Raw genomic sequence first — 27,470 nt, forward strand, 5'->3', positions numbered from 1 at the left:
CTATTATTATGAATAGTACTCAAGGTTGTTCACAGGGCGAGGTACTAACGCTGCTTATGTGGAGTATGGTAGGGGACGAACTCCAGGATGAAATAACAAATACTGGAATACAGGTCCAGAGTTACGCGGACGACATTGTTTTAATATGTGGGCGAATATAAATAAAATCCAAACTTTACCCTTAACTAGTGCCTAGTGCAGGATGGTGGAAATGCGTATTAACCTGAGGGCCGTAAGATTACATGGCATGGAAGTGAAACAAGAAACAGAGGTCAAATACTTGGGAATTACGCTACACAAATATTACTCTGGAAGACGCATATCGGAAACACTTGTCGGAAAAGTACGAGGGCTCTGATTACTTGTAGGTGCATAGCAGGAAAAAAATGAGGTTGCACCCCGAAGAGACTACTTTTGATATAAACTGCAATAGTAAGGCCAATGAGTACCTATGGGACGGTAATCTGGGTAGAAAAAACTGAACTAGGGAGTTACACAAACTTGAAAGACTGGCTTGCTTTTGTATCAGTGGAACATGTCCAACGGCATCCCTGGAGGTAATTCTGGGATTAACCCCTCTCAACCTGCACCCACACAGTGACGCGAGAAGCTGCCTAAATCGAAGCAAGATTGATATTCTTTCTAGGCTGTATCCCGAATTATTGATACCAAGAGAGAACGTGACAACAAAGTTTCACTTATTAAAGAAGTTCGAAACACGTTGGAGTTACAAGGCAAACTGGTAGAGCGTGGTTGTGACATACAGTTTAAACTAGCAACTGATTACTTGGTACACTGACGGATCCCTCACAGCGGAGGCAGCGGATATGAATTTCCCTTAACAGAATAATATAAGCAAAAATTTATTTTGGAAAGCTGAGGTCTCACAGCGCTGGTTATAGTTCACATCATGTCTGTTCTGTTACTTTGAATAAAAGAGTAACCAACACATATAACTACTTTCAGTCATGCCATGTTCTCTCTTATAAGAAGAGACGTCCTTAACGATTGTGCCGCTGACAGGGGAAACAAGAGCAAGAAGCCACAAGATTCAACACATTTTCAAGTTCTTTCGATTATGATCAAAATGTTCCAAGACTTTTCAAATTGGGCGTCTTGGTATTAACTTTGACAGGTGGTTCGGCGCTCATTTTTTGCCGGGAACCTTCCTGAGTAATATCTATGTTGTTTTGTTCCTCAAACCTTCTCCAAACCGGTTGTTCAACTGGTTTTGTGAAGTGCGTCTTCCGTATTCGGTGTTTTTTGTCATGAACGTGAAAGGGGAGCAACGTGTTTACGTGAAATTTTGCGTTAAATTGGGCAATTCTTTCATGGAAAATTTTCAAATGCTGCATTAAGCCTTTGGCGATGAAGTGATGAGTCGTTCGCGGTGTCACGAGCTTTTCAAAGGTCTGAAGGTAGGCACAACATCAACAGAAGATGACCCTCGTTCAGGAAGGCCTTCAACCTCAATTGGCGACTTTCATATAACCAAAGTGGATGTTCTTGTGCATTTCAATCGTTGCTTGATGATTCGTGAGATGGCAGAGGAGTGTGACATCTCATTTGAGTCATGTCAGGAGATTTTGACCCAGAATTTGAGCTGCATTCCACGACGATGACAGAGGATCAAAAAGTGCATCGCCTGGAGGTTTGTCAGTAGCTCTTGTAGATGGCCAATGCTAATGGAAACCTCTTGAAAACCATCACTACATGTGACGAGTGTTAGGTTTATGACTACGACTTGGAAACCAAGATGGAGTCGTCCCAGTGGAAGTCAAAAAATTCTCGAAGACCAAAAAAAGCTTGCCAGGTGCGGTCAACCGTTAAAGTGATGCTAGCTGTTTTCCTCAATTTGAAGGGTATCATTTATAATGAATTCCTCCAACAAAGTGAGACAATCAATAGCTATCGATAACTCAAAACCCTGAGAACTTTACGCCAAAAGACTGGCCGGGAAGGCTCTTCCATCACGGAAACGCGTCTTGTCACACCACGCTCCTCATTCGCGAATTTTTTGCGAAAACTCGATGAAAACCATTTCCCATCCACCCAGTTCTCCTGACCTAGCTTCGTGTGACTTCTGGCTGCTGCCAAGACACAGGTACCCACGCTCAGGTACACGCTCTCAAAGGGAGTATTTGAAAGGGAATAAATAAATATAAATAAATAGAATAATTGTAAATGTTTGTAAGAAAGAGTTATTGAGAAAGTCCTTGAATTTTTTGATCAGATTTCGTATTTCTTCATATTTTCACAAACACCATCGACTTTAGGCTTTTCAAAAACTATTATCGTCCCGGCTAAGTGATATCCGATAATAAACATCCTTTAATCAACTCCAAATCATGAAATAAGGACTAGATTCCATCTTGAGACCTTAGAAGATATTTTGAAGCAGGAGATGAACTACAAACCTTTCAAATCCACCAAAAATTGATCAAATGCTGGAGAGCTGCAATTTCAGTGAATATGCCCAGGATTCCTCTTCAAAAATAAATGAAGTTTTCGGTCGAACCTGACTACTTTAAACATGCAGAAGTATCATGAAGGAATGCAACAAAATCAACTTTGACATCACTGAAAATCTGGATATAGGCCTAGATTAGTACTTGGAATTTATTTGAACTGGCCCACGTTAGGAGTGCCTGTCTCCAGTGCCAAGATGTGATTTGGATTGTAAGAGCACCCTTAAAATCTTACTTGCTTTTCGTCAAAGTGGATAAGGGATGGTCATGGAAAATGGTCGATGATTGATTTTTAGAATGATTATACTCCCTTCGGCAAATGTATTGAGGGCCCTAGAATTCCCAATCCCAATTAATTACAGCATTCTGGCCTTGAGCGAAGTTGGATGGTGTTCTCCCTCCTGTAACACTGTGCTTTTATGTTTTTGCCAAGCAAGTGATAATAGATGCGAATCCGCTATTGGACTGCTGCTGTCGACTTCTGCAAAATGCCCTTTCATGATCTGAAGCCGATTTCTGTCAGGACTGCAACTTAAAGATTGTGAAGAAGAGTGCATTCAATGCAGTTCAGGAGAGGCTTCCTAAAGGGCTGATCGTGATCTGTAATCTGAACGTAATTGTGGGCTTTGAGAGCAACAAGTTCGGGCATCAATTGTTAAAGGTTCGTGACTTTCAGCACACCATCCGAGCATATGGACTGTCACAAGGACAGTTGGGTGTCGACTGACCAGCAGATTGAAAGCAACGAACATCTAATCAGAACGACCATATCACAAACAGCAGTTGATTGCGGAATTGTCTTCCCAAACCTCGTATCAAAAGAAGGAACCTTGAAAGGGACCATCATCTAATGGTCGCTCACCTTCGTTTACATATCACGCGTATGTATCTAAGAGGTTAGATATTGTCTTCTATTTGTAGTTAAGTCTAAAATTGATAGACCAGTAGTTTACTGCAAACTACAATTTTATTTTATAGTGTATATATATATATATTTCAGTGGTAACTTACCCCCTTCATCAGTGCAAAGCTACTTGCTTGTAGCTTTGTACTGAGCTAAGGTCTATCAATATCACGCGTCTTCTCCCAGAAGAACAGAGCATCGGTTTCCAAATTCAATATAGGCTATTTCTGCAGTCGGACAGTCATTCAGCATTAGGAAAATTTTCTTGCTGCGTAAATAGGACATTTTCTGAGCAACCCGTCCGAAAATATAGATGAGCACCGAGTCGCCATCAAAAGTAGCTTTGTCGCTGGTGCGAATGTAGTCCTCTGCTACATTCCAGAAGAGCGTCAGCCTGGCTAACCATACAAACACGAAAGCGGATCGATCAAATCTAAAATTTACCGCAATGTTGTCCACCCTGTCGCTCACTATGATTTTGAGTGTTGACCGACTATAAAAGACAATGAACGGCGTCTTGCGGTAATGGAGACGAAGTTGTTGCGTTGGACTATTGGCGCGACACGCCTTGATCACATTCGAAATGAAGATATCCGCGATCGATATGAGGTTGCACCGATCATGAAAAAATTGCGAGAGAGGCGCCTTCTATGGTGTGGTCACATAATTCGCGCTAATGAGAATTCACTTGCCAAGATTGATCTGAAGTTCGAAGTCGATGGTAATCGACCAAAAAGCCGGTCGAAGCGGCTTGATACACTTGATTGGGAAAGCCTCGCGATTGCATCCAGATCAGGCTCTTGATGGAACAAAACAGCGCAAACGATCACGACCAGCCGACCCCGCTTGTAAAGGGGGCAGATTCTGAAGAAAAGGAAGACGTATGAGATCCGGCGTGCCCACTCCAATGCGGAAATTGTCAAGAAACGTAGTAAATTCTTGCTGGTGCTTCGCCGTGTTCGCTTTGGACGACAAAAAATCACGCAATTGGTTTACATAGGTGTTCCTGGAGACTTGGCGAGCTCGGCAAAGAATACTACAGGGCTAGACTAGGTTCTATGCTGTGGAATATCATGAATAATGAAGTGCTAGTGTTTCCCGTCTTAGAAGAGGCTATGACTCCTGGATTTCTGGATGACTTGGCTGCGGTCTTTACAGAAAACAGCCAGAGAATGTGAAGGTTTACATGACGAAGACACCGAAGAGGATGAAGTTTTGACTAGAAGTAGTCTTGATAAAGAACCTAGCTTTGTTAAGTTGACAGTCAGTGAACATACAGTAATGTCTTGATTGTGTAGCAAATATCTAGCGGTGATGATTGATGCCAAGGGAGCAGTTAGAGTATGTGTGCCAATCGAGATGGCTTTCAGATGGAGTTGTACCGTTCCCTATATGGATTGAGGCGCTCAAAAACTCGCAGTGCTTCTAGAATTATGTCAGTTGAGGCAGCCCTCGTCGTGACAGACATGATTCTATTCGACATTCTGCTGTACCATGCAAGTGCAAAGAACGCACGAATCCACCAAGTTCAGAGTACCATGACTTCTGGAAACGCACACGAACGAATCTTCGAAGGGTTCGTGGACGCGTAGGTTCATTCCCAACAATGTGGTATTTTGTGGAACTACAGGGAGGCCATAGTAATTGGTCTTGGCACTTCTATGCGGGACACGGTGGTTGATATTGGCAGCATTTGCACCGTTTTACGGTAGATGATTTGCTGAATTATTCCAGATGCTGGATGGGATACCGGAGGATCCGAACCACTGTCTTCACTACCGTAGATTCGAGATTGAGAGGGAGAATCAAAACCCGGCGTTAGGAATAAGCATGAACCTAGAGAGTACAGTCGCCAAGATAAGGAGATCTGACTAGCTGTTTTCTAAGTAATTGTACAACTAGAGGACGAGCTGCTGGAAGGAGCCAGAAGCATGAAGGCCTAAAGGCAGTCAATCAATATCTAAATATGGTTCCGCAGCGTTGTACATCTTCATGAAGGAACAAATATATATGCAATATTAATATTTAAATTTCTGAACATATTTTGCTCTTTTGCTTTCTTCGTTACACTTTCCCCAAACTCCGTTGATTTTCAAAAAACACGTCCTTCCCCGACATCTGTTTCTCACGGCTTATCTACATGTGAAAATGCATCAATTTTTTTAGGTAGGAGAAATTTTTTTGGCCCTTGGAAGATGTTGTGTAACAGAAAGAAAACCGCAAACCACTTGAGCCGCTTCATCAGCATCATCATCATCATCATCAACGGCGCAACAACCGGTATCCGGTCTAGGCCTGCCTTAATAAGAAACCCCAGACATCCCGGTTTTGTGCCGAGGTCCACCAATTCGATATCCCTAAAAGCTGTCTGGCGTCCTGACCTACGCCATCGCTCCATGTTAGGCAGGGTCTGCCTCGTCTTCTTTTCCTACCATAGATATTGCCCTTATAGACTTTCCGGGCGGGATCACCCTCATCCATACGGATTAAGTGATCCGCCCACCGTAACCTATTGAGCCGGATTTTATCCACAACCGGACGGCCGTGGTATCGCTCATAGATTTCGTCATTGTGTAGGCTACGGAATCGTCCATCCTCATGTAGGGGGCCAAAAATTCTTCGGAGGATTCTTCTCTCGAACCCGGCCAAGAATTCGCAATTTTTCTTGCTAACAACCCAAGTTTCCAAGGAATACATGAGGACTGGCAAGATCATAGTCTTGTACAGTAAGAGCTTTGATCCTATGGTGAGACGTTTCCAGCGGAACAGTCTTTGTAAGCTGAAATAGGCTCTGTTGGCTCACAACAACCGTGCGCGGATTTCATCATCGTAGCTGCTATCGGTTGTGATTTTCGACCCTAGATAGGAGAAATTGTCAACGGTCTCAAAGTTGTATTCTCCTATCCTTATTCTTCTTCGTGTTTGACCAGTGCGGTTTGGTGTTGTTGGTTGATTTGTCTTCGGTGCTGACGTTGCCACCATATATTTTATCATGTCTTCATTGATGTGCAGCCCAAGATCTCGCGCCGCCTGCTCGATCTGGATGAAGGCAGTTTGTACGTCTCGAGTGGTTCTTCCCATGATATCGATATCGTCAGCATAGGCCAGTAGTTGGGTGGACTTAAAGAGGGTCGTACCTCTTGCATTTATCTCAGCATCACGGACCACTTTCTCGAGGGCCAAGTTAAAGAGGACACATGATAGCGCATCCCCTTGTCGTAAACCGTTGTTGATGTCGAATGGTCTTGAGAGTGATCCTGCTGCTTTTATCTGGCCTCGCACATTGGTCAGGGTCAGCCTAGTCAGTCTTATTAATTTCGTCGGGATACTGAATTCTCTCATGGCCGTGTACAATTTTACCCTGGCTATGCTATCATAGGCGGCTTTAAAGTCGATGAACAGATGGTGCAACTGTTGTCCATATTCCAACAGTTTTTCCATCGCTTGCTGCGGAGAGAAAATCTGATCTGTCGCTGATTTGCCTGGAGTGAAGCCTCTTTGGTATGGGCCAATGATGTTCTGAGCGTATGGGGCTATCCGGCCTAGCAAGATAGTGTAGAATATCTTATAGATGGTACTCAGCAACGTGATACCTCTATAATTGCTGCACTGTGTGATATCTCCCTTTTTATGTATGAGACAGATAATGCCTCGCTGCCAATCGTCAGGCATTGATTCGCTGTCCCATACCTTGAGCACAAGTTGATGAACCACTTAGTGTAACTGGTCGCCTCCATATTTAACCAATTCGGCTGTAATTCCATCGGCTGAACTTTCGCTCAGTATAAAGCATTACTGCTCTTCTATTCACCGCGGGGCTCTGATTGAGTCTCCAAATCAGTTTAGTTTCAATGAGAACCGTATGATGATGCCCATAGGGCAGACACTGTGGTCCTTCATTTCAGCATAATAAACTTAAAATATAACAGCTCACTCGAACAGAACATAAATATTAAAGCGAATTACCAAAATGCCTATCCTAAACCCCAAGCAGTAATCATCTCAATTGCTCCTTCACAAGCCTTCTACCAACAGTTCCATTTCTATGTAGTAATCATGCTAGCAGTTACCACCAAAAACTGTAAAACAAACGTCTTCCTCTCCTGTATCATCCCCAAGATTGAATTCTTTCGAAACCTACTTAATCGTCACTCTTTGACACTCCAATCATTTATCATGCCTTCAAAATTATATTCACGTCAGGCTGCAATCGAAACAATTTTCCACCCTCACCCCCCATCCTACCCCCGTCAATTTTGAATACATACCTTTCTATTGTTTCCTCGGTTGGGTTATACAATTTACCAATAAAACAAGAGCACTCCATACGATTAATCATTTTGCAGAATCTTGAATTCGTTTTTCTTGTTACGACGTTGTGCGGCGATGGCTCCGTAACTACGTTGACAAATGTCCTATGAAAGATAACAGGATGTACGCTATATTATGATATAGATAGATTTAAAAAAAAAAAACGGGATAATCATATTCTATGAAATTGAAATGTCGTCTTCAAAAAGTTGTAAACGAGTGTCAAGCTTTCAAGAAATGTTTTGTATGCGTTCAGCTGGGGAATGAGGATACCCAACAACAGGATGAGCATTAAATGGAGAAGTAGTTGATTCCATAAGGGATTTTGAGGGCTAAAATACTATACACTGGATGAAGCCTTGGATGTTTTTTTAAGAAAAATTTGAAGCAACTATTTATAACATTCCAATTAGAGATAAGGATGTTCTTACTTGAACTCTTACTATCTCGATAGTTTACTATCACGGCGGACATTAGTCGACAGACGATTTTGCAGCTCCGAGTGAAGAGGTAACAAATCTGTTTAAAAACTACAGCACAAAAATGGAACTTTTAAATGAAATAAATCGAAGGATCCACCCTTTTGCAATTTTAACAATCAAAGTATGGTATACAAAAGGGTTTTCCACCACTTGACTGAAATAAAGATGGTTTGAACCGCCCCGTTTCAGTTCGATTCTAGTCTGGAATGCGCTTGTTAGATAAATTTTCTTCTGACTTCACCCAAATGAATTTGTCATTGTTATTCTGGCAATCCAGATTTCACTGCGACATTGAGATTAAATCTTACTTTGCGTAGTACTCGAAAACTTTAGATAACCTGACCGCGCGCCAATGCCTTCCAGTTCATTACTCGAAACATCTTCTTGGCGACCTGGCATACGTTATTGCTCCACCCAATCGCTTTTACTGTTGTTCCTACCATATCTGGTCGCCATTTCGTTCACCAAAATATTGAATGCCAAAGTTCAGATGAACAGCTAAATCAGAAACCCCTTTCAGATACATCGTCATTGTGAGCACCAACTTCAAAACCCGAAGGCGTTTCATCCTCCTGCGTCAAAGGAGCAAGTATTTCCCTAAATTCTGACAATTTGGTACTTTACACACATGTCCCTTATCTTCGTCAACCTTAAAGCCTATAGCCGTCCAAATCATGCAGTTTTGTATGGCTTGTTGCTTGCAGACCTACAACTTGCCCTTTCCATTGGGTCTTTTATCCCTAAATTACGGACAAGGTTACCGTAGAGGTTATTTATGATTGTAATTCCCACTCTGGATACGGAAGTGGTCTTCATTAATAAATCCTGATCGTTAACGTGGCGTCGAGGGAGTTTGACTTAACTTTACATCATTCGGTAATATACCAACGAAGTTTTTCTCAAACCTCTCTCATCTATCGGAATGGTCAATGCCATTCATGCATGCGGCCATGATGTGCCCAAACGTGAGCTATTCAAGTACCTTTGTAGTGAGATATATTCGTGTAGATGGCAGACATTACACTCAATGCCAACTTTTCCCCTCCAGCTTCTGAATTCTTTACATTCTGTTGGCATTTCTATCTACTTCTTTTAGGTCGGGATCAGTTTTGACATTTTTCGGTATGTTCTGAACAAAAAATTGGATTTGGCGGAGACGACAATCATCTCTGAGCGACTTCACATCTTTGCTTAATTCTTCATTGGCTTTTTACTTCTGATTTAGATCCATCGATCGTGATTGTTTCGTTTAGTCTTCTTATCGCTTGCTGACTCATGTGCTTAGGAAGCCAGCCTCCCATCTTACGAACCTTTATTTCCTTTTTACAAACAGCATTATTGTTATTATGGCTTTGTGCATATTGCTTACCCTTCATAAGATCAACTCAACTACTTTCGCTTCACACAGTATGAAACTAGACCGCCGCTTCTTAAGTTTTGTTTCCTCACCCTTCAAAGCATACAAGCACTCCCTTGATCTCCATCTTTCGATGCTCATTATATGGGAGAAGACCTCGGAACATGAAGCTTTTCCTGAATTGGCCCTTTTGCAACCTCTTTTTCTGCAGCAAATCCGGTAGCTGACTTAAACATTTTTGTCGGTTGTGTGTTTTGCATGGATAAAGTACGAAGGTCAATCCTCTATTAAATACCTGCTTCTCTATATAATTGGTAGCATTAGACATCATCATCAATAATTACATCTATTGATTCCAATCTATAAAGAGACCTCAGAGGCCGTCTTGGATCCTTTACGGGTCGCTCTCGATATAGAAAGAGGTATCCCCGAGTTGTCCGAGAAAGAGGTTCCAATCTCCTAATTGGCAATTTACCTGCAATCTAAGTAGAAGGCTCTTTCGGAGTGAGCCTGGCTCTCTCAAAGTGAATCAAGAGTCAACCTTTCGGCATACTAGTCGGATAGTGTACAGTGGACCGAGATTAGTACATCGCGTTACACTGAGCGAGAGCTAATCCATCTGTCAGCTTCTGAATCAGTTAAGTGTAAACTTTGGGAAAATGAAGCAGCAGTTTTATTTCTCAGCGTCACCCGTTCCTGGGTGTGGTACAAATTTTATGGAAACACTAGATGCTAGGAGATAGCAGGGGAAGGAAATAGGTTTACAGTGTTTTGGCTACCGATTCGCAGACGCAACTTATGTATTTTTCAACGCTCCTTTTCCGAAAAGAAGCCCGGAGGAGGTGGTTGGAACTTGGGAAATGGGAGGTCAGGCGAAAGTGTTTGCCAGAGCTAAAAGGGAAAGCCTTAACTGAAAATGTGCAAGAGTTGTGAAGCACATGTAGTCTGAAACCTTTCTGTAGAAGAATTTCTGGATGAGAAACGGGTCGGTAGAACTAGAAACGCTACTGCACAATACTTCCTACCTCAACAAAAATGGGCAGAAACAAAAGAGGCTCAAAAAGAAAAACATCCGCATTTCCCGTTGAGAGCACCATAAGAGCAGACCGGCTCGAGATCGAGTTGAGGAGATAATGAAGAGAGAAAGACACATCTAGAGGAAACTTTATCTCGGTGACCTCCAAGGTTAGAAAAAGAGGGTGAGGAAGGACAAGATGAAACAGTCCCCTGCGCTGAGCGAAAACTGTCTGCCTTATATCAAAACGAATATGAATGACGAAGTAACAAATAACAAGTCGGGAAATCAGATGCTGGGTTGTTCAGATAAGAAAGGCTTTGTGAATTTCTTATATAAAAATATTTGAGTGGATATTATTTGTCCCATTAGAACCTAGAACGTAATATATGTATATATTATATGAGAATACCCCCTTTCGTTGGATACTGAGATAAGAAACCTTGAATTTTTTACCTATTATAAAATCGTCATTAATAGTGCGATTTCCACCAAACTTGGAATTTAGCTCTGCCTTATAGTGTGCATTCCCGCAAAATTTGGTGATTCTAGGATGAACTTAAAGGGAGTTTTGCAGTCAACTACTAAAAATTATAGTAATATACTATTATTAACTTTATTTGATCAGATATCTGAATGAAGGGCATTTTGGAGCCTAGATACCATATAGTGACATCCTCCTGATTTTTTTCAGATTTTTCGGTTGGGTAGTTTCTGAGAATGGGTCCATGAAAGAAATGATCGCTTTCGACCCCCGTATTCCCCAACTTTCGAAAAAATGTGAAAACTAAAGCCGGCTTCGGAAAGCATCAACCGGGACCTTTCATTTAATACCCCACATGACTATATTTGATGAAAAAAATGTACACCCCCCTTTTGCATGTATGGGACCCCCCCCCCCCCTCCCAGGCAGAGTCTGCCTCATCTTCTTTTTCTACCATAGATGCCCTTACAGACTTTTCGGGCTGTTTCATCCTCATCCATCCGGATTAAGCGATCCGCCCACCCCAACCAACTGGGCCGGATTTTATCCACAGCTTGACGGTCATGGTATGGGTCATAGATTTAGGGGTCAACATTTTATTCCAAGGATTCTTCTCACGAATGCGACCAAGAGTTCGCAACTTTTTTCGCTAAGAACCCAAATCTCCAAGGAACACATGGAGACTGGCAATATTATTGTCTTGTACAGTAAGAGCTTTGACCCTATAGTGAGACGTTTCGAGCGGAACAGTTTTTGTAAGCTGAAATAGGCTCTGTTGGCTGCCAACAACCGTGCGGGGATTTCATCATCGTAGCTGTTATCGGCTGTGATTTTTGACCCTAAATAGGAGAAACTATCAACGGTCTAAAAGGTGTAGTCTCTTATTTTTATTCTTCCCGTTTGACCAGTGCAATTTAATGATATTGGTTGGTTGATTTTCGGTGCTGAAGTTGCCACCATACATTTTGTTTTGCCTTCATTGATGTGCTCACAAGATCTCGCGCCTCCTGCTCGATCTGGACGAAGGGATTTTGTACGTCTCGGGTCGATCTTCCCATGATGTCGATATCGTCAGCATAGCCCAGTAGTTGAGTTGACTCAAAGAGGATCGTACCCCTTGCATTTACCTCAACATCACGGATCACCTTCTCGAGGGCCAGGTTAAAGAGGATACATGATAGGGCGCCCTGGTCTTAGACCGCTGGTGATGTTGAATGGTCTCGAGAGTGATCCTGTTGCTTTTACTTGGCCTCGCACATTGGTCAGGGTCAGTCTAATCAGTCTTACCAATTCCTTTGGGATGCTGAATTCTCTCATGGCCGTCTACAATTTTACCCTGGCGATGCTCTACGACAACACTTAGTGCCAGAAGTACTCGTGCACTGGGTTCAATTGTTTTACCGCCATCCGAGAAGTAAAGTTCGAAGTATGGCGGGTGTATCAAAACCGCTCCGGGTCTCTGTTGGCGTTCATCTAGGAAGCGCCCTCTTACCATCCCTCTTTGTTCTTGTTATAGACACCGTCACACGGAAAATTCACCGTCCAGCGCCCTATACAGTGATTTATGCAGAACGATGTTCTCCTGGCGTCTTACAGTAAAATAATTAATAGACCATTAGCTTAATCCTAACTACAATTTTATTTTATTATGTATATATATATTTCGGGAGCAACTTACTCCCTTCATTAGTACAAAGCTAAGCTATTAGCTTATTATTGGGATTAAGCTAATGGTCTATTAATTTTAGACTTAACTACAAACAGAAGGCGATATCTGACATTTTAGTAAAATAATCTCGAGCAACCTGTCCAAAAATGGAATGATCGTCTCACACAACGCGGTATCAGATTAAATCTGAATAAAAGTTGTTGACGACCGATCCCCATGAAACAGGCAAAATCACTGTCAGCAAGAGCGATCTGCCCAGAACTGAGCGATTTAAATATCTCGGGTCAATGCTATCAGCCAATGGAGAACTGCGTTATGAAATTGCTTCACGCATTAACGCAACCTGGATGAAGTGGCGTTCCACAATTGGTGGTCTTGTCAAAAATTTCCTACAGTGCCGTCCTCCCTGTTGCCCTCTATGGTTCTGAATGTTGGACGACTATTAGAGACCAAAATGTTGGGTTGGGCTAGTGGCGTGACACGTTTTGATCATATCCTAAATCAGGATACCTGCGATCGATATGGGGTTGCACTGATCGTAAAAAAACTGCAAGGGAGACGTCATCAATGGTATGGTCACGTAATTCGCGCCAACGAAAATTCACTTGCCAAGATTGGTCTGAACAACGGTAAACAACGGAAAGACCGGCCAAAGCAATGGTGGCTTGATACGCTGAATGCCTGGAAGCCTCATGATTGCATCCAGATAGAGATAGAGCCGAATAGCGAAACCGAAAACGACGGGCCGACCCCGCTTGTGAATGGGACAGAGGCTGAAGAAAAAGAAGGAAACTGAAGTAGGAGATTATTTACTGGCCACTGGTTTTCTCTTTTTTTCCAACAAATACTAAACTACAGGAAACGGAAAACCAAAATGACCATTTTACAGAGTATTGATCAGCTAAAAGCATACTCCTCAATGCGATAAATAAAAGCAAACCTGCTGGCAGTAGCTAGTCGACGTGGTGGATGGGAATCAGTAGAGACTCGCTCATAAACTAGCCACCCGAAAAATCGTGACTTTGTCGAAATTCTGTTGGATTGGTGGCTGATTCCAAAATAGGTTTTTTCTAGGAAACTAAAGCAGCAGTGGGTGAAGCTAGAACTGTAATTTTGGTCTTCGCTCGGGTATTGACAAACGTTGGAAAACTTACCTCAAAAGAGGGCGTCATAAATGCCACGCCCTTATCAAGGTGATAAAACATGCAGGTGGGTGGCTCTCTACCGTACTGTTTCAAAACCGAAGAAATTTTGTCTCCCTCCTTGTTAATGAACGCAAGATTATTTATAATTCCAAGCTCTTGAAGAAGCAGGCAAATTGCGCAGTTCATCTGGAACTTTGGTCAGTGTCTAAACTGAAAACATGGGGCGTTTGTAAGCCGGTATTTTCAGCCTTACCTGTACTAGACATGACCGCTTGACTGCTGGCTCACGACAACATTGAAGGACACATGCTGTGAAGCGCTCGCAGGTGAACCCATGTTGCGCATTACATTCGCTTTCTCAATTGATGGAGGGATTAGATGGGAGGATGTTCTTTAAACTGACAACTCCCTTCCACCTCTTTTCTCTCTGGTGAAATTCCTCCTTTCCCTTAAGGTGAATGAGCAAGTGGACGTGCCGAATTAATGTATCAATGGTTTCAGGCTAGCTCCCTGACGACGGGAGGTATTTAGGTGATAGTCCGCTAGTTGGTACAACACTTTTTTTTCTTCATTTATCACCACCACCCAAAAAGGACCTTACAGATAGTGAACAGATATTTCTGTAATATTATTTTGACTTTACTTTCTAAACACATGGAAAGGGATTGTAAGGTGTCTATTTAAGCAAATAAAGTAAATCCATAACTATATTTATTAAACCAATTAGCCCTCAAGAAGCTGGACTAGCTTGTAGTCTGCTTTCTTTGCAGCTTGAAAATTCTTATCAACACGACATCAACTAGGATATAACTTAACTGCGACCAGAAATGCAGAATAATCTCGCCCGTTAGAAGTGTAAAGAAAAAAAAATCGCTATCTCATCCTTCCCGGAAAATTCTTGGCAAAAGGCTAGACAAAATGAGCTGGAAGTAAGCTTTAGTCATGCACCTGTCACAGATTTGAAAAATGATTGTGCAAAACAGAAATGTCAGCTGCTTGGGGGAAACGATGAGTTTTCCCGATGAGATGCTGCACTGACGGATCAATCATTTCCCTCGTTCCCGGCTTGATGAGAAAATCTTTAGGCAATGACAGATACTATACGCCTTTAATTTCCTGCACGGCATTCGGAATTCTGTTGGAGTTCTGTCATAGGCGGGAATGATGATTGCAGATATCAATTCCGACATGATGCAGGCTTATAAATTGCCTCCCACTCGGCTTGTAGTCGACGGGACGGACATCTGGCAATGCGAATGCATTAATCTCATTAGGAACAGGGACATTTGCTGGGAATACATTTCTGTGTCAAGTAAATGATAATTTGAATTATTTGCGTTCCTATGGAAATTTATGTAAGCTTGGGTGGATATCACTTGCAGCAAATGTAAGGAATAATTCATCACCGCAATTAAATTTATCGCACAGGACCTTGCGAGACAATCATGGAATTGATTTGGTGAATATGAGATAACCTGCTGATATCAACGGGCTAAAATGGGTGTGTTTGCTGTGTTGGAGATACTAAAGATATTTCGATTTGGGGGAGGAATTGGTTCGGGTATCTGGTGAGGAAGCAGCAGATATCTTTTTAAATTATTTTCAGAAGAATATATATAAGTAATTACCTTGGCATGTTATCCCTGATATACCGCAGCGCTTTCAGCAAATTTTCTCGATGTAACTTCGGCAGAATCTCTGGATTCTTCAATGTGCAGGCAAATGTACAAAAATCATTGCCACCTGTGAATTAACGAAGAGAATAAATCAGACTCAATTGCGAAATTGCGTGAGATATCCTACCAAAAATACAATCTAAACTAAACACACTATAATGCTCCTCCACCAGCGTGTCCTGTTGCTCTCAACAAGATATTCATCCTTGTACAAATAATGAATGAACTTAGGTGCTGGCCTTTTCGGGAGCTTCACCTATTTGCTCTTCTGCTTTGCAGCAATAAATTGAGGCTGTCGAAAAGTGATAAATATCGTGAGGCTTAGCATTTGTTGTTTTTTCTCGCCTTTCCATTTATCTGGTGGTACAGCTTTGTACACAGGACCAGAGGTGGTTTCCAGCAAAAAGCTCAACTCAGCTAACTGTTGATAATCCATTTATCCACTGGGGGTTGTGAACACGCACACATATCGAACCACAGGACACGCACAGATGGTCAATGTTTCATTTTAGTCAGAAAAAAAAATCCGGGTGGAGAAAGATCTATGAGTGTTAATTTATCTTTGAAATCCACGAAAGCGACGTAATTTACGATGCGATATGAGATTTGAGTCTTTTAGTCTGATGGTGAGAAGCTTGGATGCATAAATTTCTACGAAAAGTGTAATTATTTTCACGATTTTGTACGGAAGTTTAGTTTAGTATAGTTTACTGGAGGGAGCCTCAGCTCCGAGCTCTCAGGCCAATGTGGGGCCAATTGTGCTTTCCCCATAAGTTGCCTATTCAATGACTTCCCGCCTACGGTGTTCGCAGGCTTTAGCGAATCTGAGAACATTCTCCAGAGGCAAAGAGTGTGCAGATTCTTCATTGAAGAAAACCTTGCCAAGGTGTCTTCGTCTGAGATCTGAGGATGCCGGGCATCTTAAGCGACAACAAAAATGCCGCTCTAGTGGCCCTAGACTCTTTCAAAAAAATTTTTGCTTGCCGACAAGAGTCCAAATTTCTCCACTCGGTTGCGTGAATCCTTGCAATTTCACCCTTCACAGTAGACTTGACAGTAGATGGTCAGATTCCAAGAGCTGATTCTGGCCCCACCATTGTGGATCCAGAATCCAGAGTGCCTCGGCACCCACACTAGGAATGTTTCGTTCAGTCGGCCAAATTTCAGCAGCACCTGATGACCACTCCACACCAACTGGCTTGATATGTCGTTGCCATTTAGTGCGGATAATGCCGCCCGACTGTCGGAACAGATTCGAATGGTGCGACCCCTCCGTTTTTGTCGCAGAAATTCTTCTACTGCCAATTAAATGGCATATATCTCCGCTTGGAATATGGTCGTCATTTTTCCGAGGGGTCGGGCCAGTTCTATAATCGGATTCTCCGAGAACACCCCTGCGCCCGATCCATCCTCCATGACTGACCCGTCGGTGAAGATTGTTAGGTCTGTAATCTGGAAAGACTCATGGCCACTTGTCGACCATTCTTCACTTTCGGCGATTATGAGAGTGTATGTCTTTTCAAAGACAAATCTGGAAACCATATGATCGGTCGGCATCAAGGCTACCGGATGTTTTTCAAGGAATTTACAGATAGACACATGACAGTTTGATTGGCCGCCTTTCCACGCCCCAATGGTATCGAGCCTATATGCGCCGTTGGCTGCTTTCCGTTTCGCCTCCAAGTGAATAGGGGGTAAATTTAGGATAGCTCAAGCGCTGCAGTCGGCGTAGTACTCATTGCTCCAGTAATACTCAGGCAACCAAGTCTCTGAATTTGCGTTAACAACTTGCTGCTGTTAGCAAAGTTCAGTCTTGGCCACCAGACGATGCATGTATACATCAAAATGGGTTTTATTATGGATGTATACATCCAGTATATCCGTTTGGGTGAAAGTCCCCAGGTCTTATCTATCGCATTCCTACAGCATCAGAGCAATCTGCAGGATTTCTGATATTGTTCCTGGATATGATAATGATCATCAACGGCGCAACAACCGGTATCCGGTCTAGACCTGCCTTAATAAGGAACTCCAGACATCCCAGTTTTGCGCCGAGGTCCACCAATTCGATATCCCTAAAAGCTGTCTGAGGTCCTGAGCTACGCTCCATCTTAGGCAGGATCTGTTTCGTCTTCTTTTTCTACCATAGACATTGCCCTTACAGACTTTCGGGATGGGATCATCCTCATCCATATGGATTAAGTGACCTGCCCACCGTAACCTATTGAGCCGGATTTTATCCACAACCGGACGGTCGTGGTATCGCTCATAGATTTCGTCATAGTCTAGGCTACGGAATCGTCCATCCTCATGTAGTGGCCCAAAAATTCTTCGGAGGATTCTTCTCTCGAGGAATACATGAGGACTGGCAAGATCATAGTCTTGTACAGTAAGAGCTTTGACCCTACGGTGAGACGTTTCGAGCGGAACAGTCTTTGTAAGCTAAAATAGGCTCTGTTGGCTGTTAACAACCGTGCGCGGATTTCATCATCGTAGCTGTTATCGGTTGTGATTTGCGACCCTAGATAGAGGAGGTAAGAGAAATTGTCAACGGTTTTAAAGTTATATTCTCCTATCCTTATTCTTCTTTGCGTTTGACCAGTACGGTTTGGTGTTGTTGGTTGATTCGTCTTCGGTGCTGACGTAGCCACCATATATTTTGTCTTGCCTTCAGTAATGTGCAGCCCAAGATCTCGCGCCGCCTGCTCGATCTGGATGAAGGCAGTTTGTACATCTCGGGTGGTTCTTCCCATGATGTCGATATCGTCAGTATAAGCCAGTAGTTGGGCGGATTTGAAGAGGATCGTACCTCTTGCATTTACCTCAGCATCACGGATCACTTTCTCGTGGGCCAGGTTAAAGAGGACGTCTGATAGGGCATCCCCTTATCGTAGACCGTTGTTGATGTCGAATGGTCTTGAGAGTGATCCTGCTGATTTTATCTGGCCTCGCACATTGGTCAGGGTCAGCCTAGTCAGTTTTATCAATTTCGTCGGGATACCGAATTCTCTCATGGCCGTGTACAGTTTTACCCTGGCTATGCTATCATAGGCGCTTTAAAGTCGATGAACAGATGGTGCAACTGTTGTCCATATTCCAACAGTTTTTCCATCGCTTGCCGCAGACAGAAAATCTGATCTGTTGCTGATTTGCCCGGAGTGAAGCCTCTTTGGTATGGGCCAATGATGTTCTGGGCGTATGGGGCTATCCGCCCTAACAAGATAGCGGAGAATATATATATAGTACTCAGCAACGAGGTACCTCTAGAATTGCTGCACTGTGTGATTTCTTCCTTTTTATGTATAAGACAGATAATCCCTCTTTGCCAGTCGTCAGGCATTGATTCGCTGTCCCATACCTTGAGCACAAGTTGATTAACCATTTGGTGTAATTGATCGACTCCATATTTAACTAATTTGGCCGTAATTCCATCGGCACCAGCTACTGATGATTTTTAAGCCGATGAATTGCACGGACTCTGTCTTCTATAATTGGTGGTGGCAGTATTTGTCCGTCGTCTTCAATTGGCGGGACCTCCAACTCTCCGATGTTCTGGTTGTTCAGTAGTTCATCAAAGTACTCAACCCATCGCTCCAATATGCCCATTCTGTCGGAAATCAGATTTCCTTCTTTGTCTTGGCAGGATGAGCATCGAGGTGTATAAGGCTTCATCCTGCTGACTTGTTGGTAAAACTTCCCCGCCTGGTGCGGTTGCTCCCTGTGCTTTTCGAGTTCACAGACTTGTTGGTTCTCCCAGGCTTCCTTTTTCCGTCTGTGAAGTCGGTTCTCCGCTCGACGGAGTTCGTGATATGTCTCTGCGCGTGCCCGCGTTCTTTGAGAATGCAATATTACTCAGTATGCGGCATTCTTCCGTTCCGTTGCTAGCTTACATTTATCGTCAAACCTGCCGTTCCGACTCCTTTTGCGGCTGGGACCAAGTATGTTTGTGGCCGTATCCATGATAACGTTCCTTAGGTGATTGTGAAGATCATTTGTTGATGCTTCATCTCTGGGTCCTCTGTTGACTGCGGTTATTGCGACATCCATTTCCCTCTTATAGGTGTCGCGGAGGACTGTGTTGTGGATGGCTTCAGTGTTCACTCTCACCTAATTGTCAGAGGGGATTCTAGGTGGTATTGTTATTCGAGCTCGGAGCACCATGCCAACGAGATAGTGATCCGAGTCTATATTGGCCCCCCTATATGTTCTGACATTCATCAAGGCTGAGAAGTGGCGGCGTTCGATCAATACGTGGTCAATTTGGTTGAAAGTGGTCCCGTCTGGAGAGGCCCGCGTATGTTTGTGCGCTTTCCGCGCAAACCAGGTACTTCCAACAACCTATTCGTGTGACCCTGCTAATTGAATAATCCACAGTCCGTTATCATTTGTTTTTTCGTGTAAGCTATGGGAATCAACGTATCGCCTGAATACGGGCTCCTTCCCTACTTGGTTGTTAAAATCCCCAAGTATGATTTTAATATTATATCTGGGACAGGCTTCGAGGGTTCGTTCTACTGCCTCGTAGAAGGAATCCTTCTCCGACTCTGCAGTCTCCTCTGTAGGCGTGTGAACGTTAATGAGGCTTATATAATATTTCTAAACTTGCCTCGGAAGCGCAGAGTGCATAGCCGTTCGCTTATGTTTTCAAAGCCGATAACAGCAGGTTCCATTTTTTAGCTGACTAAGAAACCTACTCCGAGTACATGGTTTACTGGATGACCGCTATAATATATGGTGTAGTGGCTCTTCTCCAGGAAACCGGTCCCTGTCCATCGGATATGATGCTTCCACGTTAACTTGGAGTCGAAATGTACTCCTAAGTACTTGACTGTTTGTGCCAGCTGGATTTCCGCCCCTGCTAGGGTGGGTTGCGTACAGCTCCCCCACCTGACGTTCTTAGTGAACATAAGTAGTCCAGTCCTCTTAGCGTTCACCGTGAGTCCATTGCGGAGGCACCAGCTGTGGATTACATGCAGAGTTGCATTCAAGCGGTCACATACTGTGTCCGCAAACTTGCCGGTAATTATTACGGCTAGATCATCCGCAGATGCTTGCGCAAAGACCTTTTTGTCCTCCAGGAGCCACAGCAGGGTATCCATTACCAAGAGCCATAACAGTGGAGAGAGAACCTCTCCCTGGTTCGGTTCCATGCTGTCTTGCCGCATCACAAATTGCCGCGAATGAGGCATAATTTGTATGGAAACGAGAAGAGTTTAAATGAGAAACACACTCCGCACGTAACAATGAGAAGAGCCCTTTATAGTCCCAGATAAGTGAGGTTTATCCAATATCCAGAACATACCATAAGACCGTAATTGTTCTGCATGAATTTCCAAGCAATATACAAGTGTGGTAAAACCAACAATATCCAATAATTAGCATTCTCTAATGCACACAACAATTGTCCATAAAATAATTCTGAACACTCACAGATCCCATTTGGACCTGACACTCATTAACCTAAAGATACTCCGAACTTTACCATGTCAGTTGTACTTATAGACCATGTTATTGGCAAACTTGCGGTAAGTTCGAGTGACTGCTCTTAGATATTGTTCTAATCGAAGTTTGTTTGTAAACTAGACGAAACATCTTTGGACAATTGGCTTGCAGATACTCTGAAATCGTTCTATTGTACGTACTCCAGCCCCGCAATTTCGAGACGGCTACAAAGTTCATGTTCAAGTTTTGTAATCGATTGTTTTTCTTTCCTCAAGACATGATCTTACAACGTAATTACAACTCCAATCTTTGTGCAGTTGGCTTTGTTGTTTGCTTATGCAAAGGAGAGTTTTGTTAGCTCTCTGCCGAACTACTTCTAACAACAGGCTCGGAAAATTTCCTCCAATGAATGTTGCACAATTGAAAAGTTATGGATAGTTGAGTGCTGCACGGTTTGGCGGTCCATGTAACCAGAGATTTTGTGATTGTTAGTTTGGAAGTTACTTTCTGATGGAGAACATAACAAATGGTCAGGTCAACATAATAGTTAATAGCGAGCTCCCATTTGGTAGCTGGCCAGACTCCACGGCGCTCTCTCGAACAGACAAACTAGCTTAAAGGGACCCTAACTAAAATCTTCCCGTCCTGCGGCTTTAAATAACCACATCGCTCATCTGAATCTCATCAGATATTTAATTAAACATTTCACCACCAAAATACACTGCAAATGACTTTGATTTGTAAATAGTAGTACACAAGTCAAATAGAAAGTACTCTCATGAATATATACAATTTCCTTGGATACTAAGTCAATATTACATTTGGTTTCTTCAGAAGTGGATTCGCTGGAGTCGCTTGCACACTTCGACTATTCCATTAGGGTAAGTTTCAAAGGTAATTGCCGGCGGTATAAGCTTTCACACCTTATTACATACCAGAGTGACAACAACGTGTGTGTACATACATAGAGTGTCCTGGAATTCCTGGCAGAAGATTATACATTCTGGGAAGGATATCGCAGAGCGTAAATAGTGCAATTTCTACATACGTAGACACACTATGGTGGAAGAGAAGGGATAGGTTGAGGGTACGTAAAGAAATGGTAGGGTAAAGTGGAAACCGTAGGCATGCATTCAGTGACGAGAAAAGGAAAATTAAGAGTAAAACTTTACAGACAAAGAATTTGCCGCAATGTTAAATATACCATGACCCCCCTTGGGTGTCCCAAGCTCCGTTTATTTAAGATACTAACAGGAGGATATAACCTCCAATCCAAAGTTTACAACTGACTCAGCTCTTTTATCCTGTTACCCGAGGCAAGGAGACCCCTTTGGTCGTGCCCCCGACGTTGACGCTATAATGATATCGGCCTCACTCGAGGACTTTGAAGGAACTCTCATAAGGTGGCTGGAGCGGCTTCCGAGGAACGTACAGAATTCGAGATCCCTGGGTACGTCAGCCACGATTTTCGCGTCGTTGGTGGGTGGTGGCGAATTTAGCTTTGTCACTGCGTCCTTGACCAGAAGCGTTGAATCTTGACCTAATGTCGAGAACAGGATTACTGGGGAGTGTCACGTTCTCCCTTATACCAACTCCGCGGGACTTGCAGCAAATTCTTCGTGATTGACTGTTTGGAGGTCAAGAAGGACGAGTGGCAGAACCTGCGACCGAGAAAGGTCGTCTTGGGCCATTATAGCGGCCTTCAGCGTCCTGTGCCATCTTTCGAGCATCTCATTGAATTGTGGGTGGTTAGCGGTTGTCCAGTCGAGTTTGAAGCCGAGGAGTTTGTTCGACTCTGAGAAGACTAGGGAAGATTAAAACTGCATTCCCTGGTTGGTGACTATACTCGTAATTACCGGCATACCAAAGTGTCGTATCCATTCTTGACAGAAGGCCTCTGCACAAGATTGTACAATAATGTCTTTCAGAGGTGTTGCCTCAGGTCTCCGCGTGAACCTATCGATTGTGAGGCAATACCTGAAACCATGCAAGTCTCGCAAAGGGGCAATGATGTCGTAGTGGACTGTGTGGAAACGCTTGGTGGAACAAGGGAATACTCCGACTTCTTTCCCCACATGCTTTGTTGTTTTGCACTTCTGGCACGCGATGCACTATCTGGTCCACGAATTAATGTCCTTGTTCATGGATGACCAGAAATACTTCGCATTGACTAACCGATTCGAATGCCGCGGCGCAACAGATGGTGAACGGGGTGACATACTTCCTTTTTGGAAATTGGCCGGAATATATGGCCTTGGTCCCTTGTCTGAGGTCTCGTAGTATATACTGGAGGGATAGGAAATTCTCTAAAATTTCTTTTGGAGCTGATCCTCAAGCTCTTAGGAACTGCTTTGTCCTTCTTTGTCACAGGATTGATGGAAAATCGATGGTGGTGGGAATCTTGACTTCTCTGTAACACGTAACAAAGGGTCAGCAACACCACGTTATCTTTTCCAGACACGTGTTGAATGCCAGAAATGAACTGGCTGATAAAGCTCAAGTGCCGAAGCTGCCGAGGGGATGCTTTGTCTGGCTTTTGTTTCTAAACAAAAATAAGTGTCTTATGGCCCTTGAATAATGTAAACGGCGTCCATTTAAGAGAATATCGAAAGTATTTAATTGCGAGATACATGGCTAATAACTCACGAACGTAGGTACTGTAGTTCCGTTGAGCGGGATTGAGCTGTTTGGAGAGGAAGCTCAATGGCTACCAGATTTTATTCACTTTTTAGTGAAGAGCAGCACCTACGGGAATATCTGAGACACCGAAGAATACGGCTAGGGTTGCATCTTGCTGATGGAATGCCGGAAGTGTAGCATCCACAAGCTGTTTCTTGGTAGCTTCAAACACCTAGACAGTCTCTGGGAACCCCACAATCAGACGGGAGTTTTTAGTTTTCGGCTCAGACAATTAGGCGTCAAGAATTGATTGATAATGGCCCGCTTTGCTTAACGTGCCCAAGAATCTTCTGAGATACTAAACGGTTTTCGAAAGCGAGAAGCTCGAAATCGCTTGCAGCTTGACTGGGTCCGGTTGGATGTCTTCAGGGGTAATCAGATGGCCGAGAAATCCCACCTGTGATTGTAGAAATTTCCACCTTTCAACGCTGAGTACCAAACTGGCCTCGAGGAGATGTTGATGACTCAGAGGAAGACGCGAATAGAATATCATCACAGAGTGGATGAATCTCCGAAAGATTTGCCCCGCGTTGCACAGTTCAAAATTCATGTTAGTGAACTCGAAGAATCCGAAAGGTGTCCATATGCCATGCTGTTTTCGGAATGCTTTCGGGAGTTACAGGGATCAGATGGTATGCCTTGACAAGGTCGAGAAAACACAGCAGTTAGTGATGGAAAGATTGCAGAGTGAGCAAGATAAGATTTTGCTAGATGAACTAAGGAAAAAGTTATCACGAACTCCGTCGAACGGAGAAGCGACTTCACAGACAGAAAAAAGAAGCCTGGGAGAACCAACAGGTCGGTGAACTCGAACAGTACGGGGAACAACCGCAAGAGGCGCGGAAGTTTTACCAACAAGTCAACAGGATCAAGCCTTACACACTTCGATGTTCATCCTGCCGAAGCAAAAAGGGAAATCTCATTTCCTACAGAATCATTCTCAAAATCATTCGACATCAACAACGGTCTACGACAAGGGGATTCACTACCATGCGTCCTCTTTAACCTGGCCCTGGAGAAAGTGATCCGTGATGCTGGGGAAAATGTGAGGGGTACGATTCACTTTAAGTCCACCTAACTACTGGCCTATGCTGACGATATCGACATCATGGGAAGAACGACCTGAGACGTACAAACTGCCTTCGCCTAGATCGGGTAGGCGGCGCGAGATTTGGGGCTGCACATCAATGAAGGCAAGACAAAATATATGGTTGCAACGTCAGCACCGTAAACCAACCAACCAACAACATCAAACCGCAGTGGTTAAACGGGAAGAATAAAGATAGGAGAATACAACTTTGAGACCGTTGATAATTTCTCTTATCTAGGGTCGAAAACCACAACAGATGTCAGCACCAACGATGAAAGCCGCGTACGGTTGTTGTCAGCCAGCAAAGGCTATTCCAGATTACAAAAACTGTTCCGATCGAAACATCTCACCATAGCGTCAAAGTTCTTATTGTACAAGACAATGATCTTGCCAGTCCTCATGTATTCCTCGCAGATTTGAGTTCTTATCAAGAAAAATTACGTCGTGTTCGAGGGAAGAATCCTCCGAAGAATTTTTGGCCCCCTAAATGAGGATGGTCGATTCCGTAGCCTACATAACGATGAAATCTATGAGCGATACCAAGACCGTCAGGATTTCGATAAAATCCGGCTCAATAGGTTACGGTGGGCGGGTCACTTAATTCGCATAGATGGGAATGATCTAGCCCGAAAAGTCTATAAGGGCAATATCTATGGTAGAAAAAGAAGACAAGGCAGACCCCGACTGAAGTGGAAAGCCAGACAGGTTCTAGGCATATCAAATTGTTGGACCTCGGCGCAAAATGTCGGGATGTCTGGAGTTCCTTATTAACTGACCGAGCTACCGATTGTTGCGCCGTTGATGATAATGAAAATCAATGAGAAAATTGAGTGTTTACTGGCGGAAGTCGCAAATAATTTTGAGCTGCGGGTGACGCAACTGCTACAGTGAAAAACCCAAAGTTGCGAGCATCTTGCCCATTTGCGAGGCTAATTATTTTCCTATTTCGCTGGTGTTTGGCCGTGTTAGTGAGGTAAAAACCTGGCCCTCGTTTCAGCACGCAGAAGCATCGCTGACTGAATCTCAAAAGCGGCCAATCACCGGGCGTTTATTGACCAGAAGAGCTTCCGACTTTGTACAGACAGGCATCAGAGAGACGCGGAAAGTCAAGCACGTAGTCGATAGAAACATGCATTTTGCCACCTCCGGTTTACCAGACTCTGCAATGTCGGATACTGCCCGAGCACTGACAGGAACAAAGTTTTTTCTACCAGATACCCGAATTTTTTTACTCCGAGGAGTTCGTGAAGTGAGAAACCAGCTCATGAGCCATCACCATGTGTAGGAATAGATCGACATGAGTGATCCGAAGATAAATAGGTACGATGTCAGCTTCGATGGTCGACGAGTAAAGCTACATATTCGAAAGAAGGCGACGCTGCAACAACCAGCTTCTAATGTCAGCTATCCTACTCAAAGCCGGATATCAGTACCTCATCGTTTCAGAAGTGGAGTCGGCTCGTCGTAATTGGTTGCGCCATTTTACTCTGACAAACCCCTGATCTAGACTCTATCGTGAAGTTTTCAAATGGCCGTCCAGCGCATCCATCAACCATTGTTTCGGTCGGCATTTTAGTCGTTTCCTACCGACTTCCATGTTCAGACCAATCTTGACAAGTGAATTCTCGTTAGCGCGAATTACGTGACCATACCATCGAAAACGCCTCTCTCGCAATTTTTCCACGATCGGTGCAACCCCATATCGATCGCGGATATCCTGTTGTGTCTGTTTTGCATGAAGCGATCGGCTTGATTCTCAGTTATTTGGGCAATATCGCAAATATGGTTGTCAAGAATGCATTTAGAAGCTTTGATGGTATGAGGCAGCAACCGATTTCATTCGTTTTATTGCTTCCTCGAATTCAATCCCGCTGACAGATGGAATTGCTTCAGATGTCAGCAGTGGTTGTGAAAGTGGAGCATGAACCAAACCAATGAAAATCTGCTCAATATTCTTGCCAGATTCGTCGCGCTCGTCGGTCGGTAAGCAAAGTACGGTTCTTGCCATTAACCGAAGTGTTTGATATCCAGCGAACATTGTGGGGACTTTTGAGAAGTTGATACAGATCTCTCCCGTCATGTTCAATTTATCGCAAAGGTCTTTATAATGGACTGCTCCTGTAACAGCGATCGCAATCTTAGCTTCCCGGTTGGCATTCTTGTAAATTTGGAAATTAGCGTTTATCGACAAGAAACTTATGGTGGAAGGACTTTCATTTGAATTTCGTCATTCTAAAGCCAAGTATCTCGGTTTGATGAACCACATGCCTGGCTTGGTAACCCCGAGTGTTCCAGAGGCAGCTTGGTGGATCGCGTGTTTAATTTGGTGCATGATTTTTCACATTCGTAATGGTTGTTAATCGCGTTATTGAGATAATTTCTTCTTTTTTTTTTCATTGCGCACTCATCCAACTTTTTCACCATGACATCTGCTGCCGTCTGCCTTTCCACTCACATGACCACCAATGTTACCCACAATGACGGTATAGTCATTAGCAGGCACTTTACAGGTCTTTGTATTCAGAAGTTACCAGAAGGCATCTTTCTGGGCATCAGGTCGACCTGTCTGCGTGAAGTTAATAGGTTCATCAGCTGGTCATCAAATCGTTCGACTTCTTTAATCGAATGACGGAAACCCTCAGAGAGGACTACCAAAATAGGGAAGTTTATAACCATTTTTACCGCATTTGCATTCTATGTCGTGAAACCAATTCGCGCAGCCTCAATTCTCCTTTTCTGAAGGGCTTT

General features: G+C 43.5%; 1 protein-coding gene across 2 annotated transcripts in view; it reads right to left on the reverse strand.

The window, feature by feature from the left end:
• LOC119656063 (phospholipase B1, membrane-associated-like) overlaps positions 1-27,470 on the reverse strand; it is a 70,275-nt gene that overhangs the window by 15,483 nt on the left and 27,322 nt on the right. For both annotated transcript variants that reach the window (XM_038062340.1, XM_038062341.1), the window contains exons 5-6: positions 15,464-15,578; positions 7,641-7,787 (exon numbers count right to left, since the gene is read on the reverse strand). In XM_038062340.1, coding sequence (XP_037918268.1) covers positions 7,641-7,787; positions 15,464-15,578 — 262 coding nt within the window. The remainder of the gene's footprint in view (positions 1-7,640; positions 7,788-15,463; positions 15,579-27,470) is intronic.

This window comes from Hermetia illucens, chromosome 4 (genome assembly GCF_905115235.1).
Source record: "Hermetia illucens chromosome 4, iHerIll2.2.curated.20191125, whole genome shotgun sequence".
In the NCBI taxonomy this organism is placed as follows: domain Eukaryota; kingdom Metazoa; phylum Arthropoda; class Insecta; order Diptera; family Stratiomyidae; genus Hermetia; species Hermetia illucens.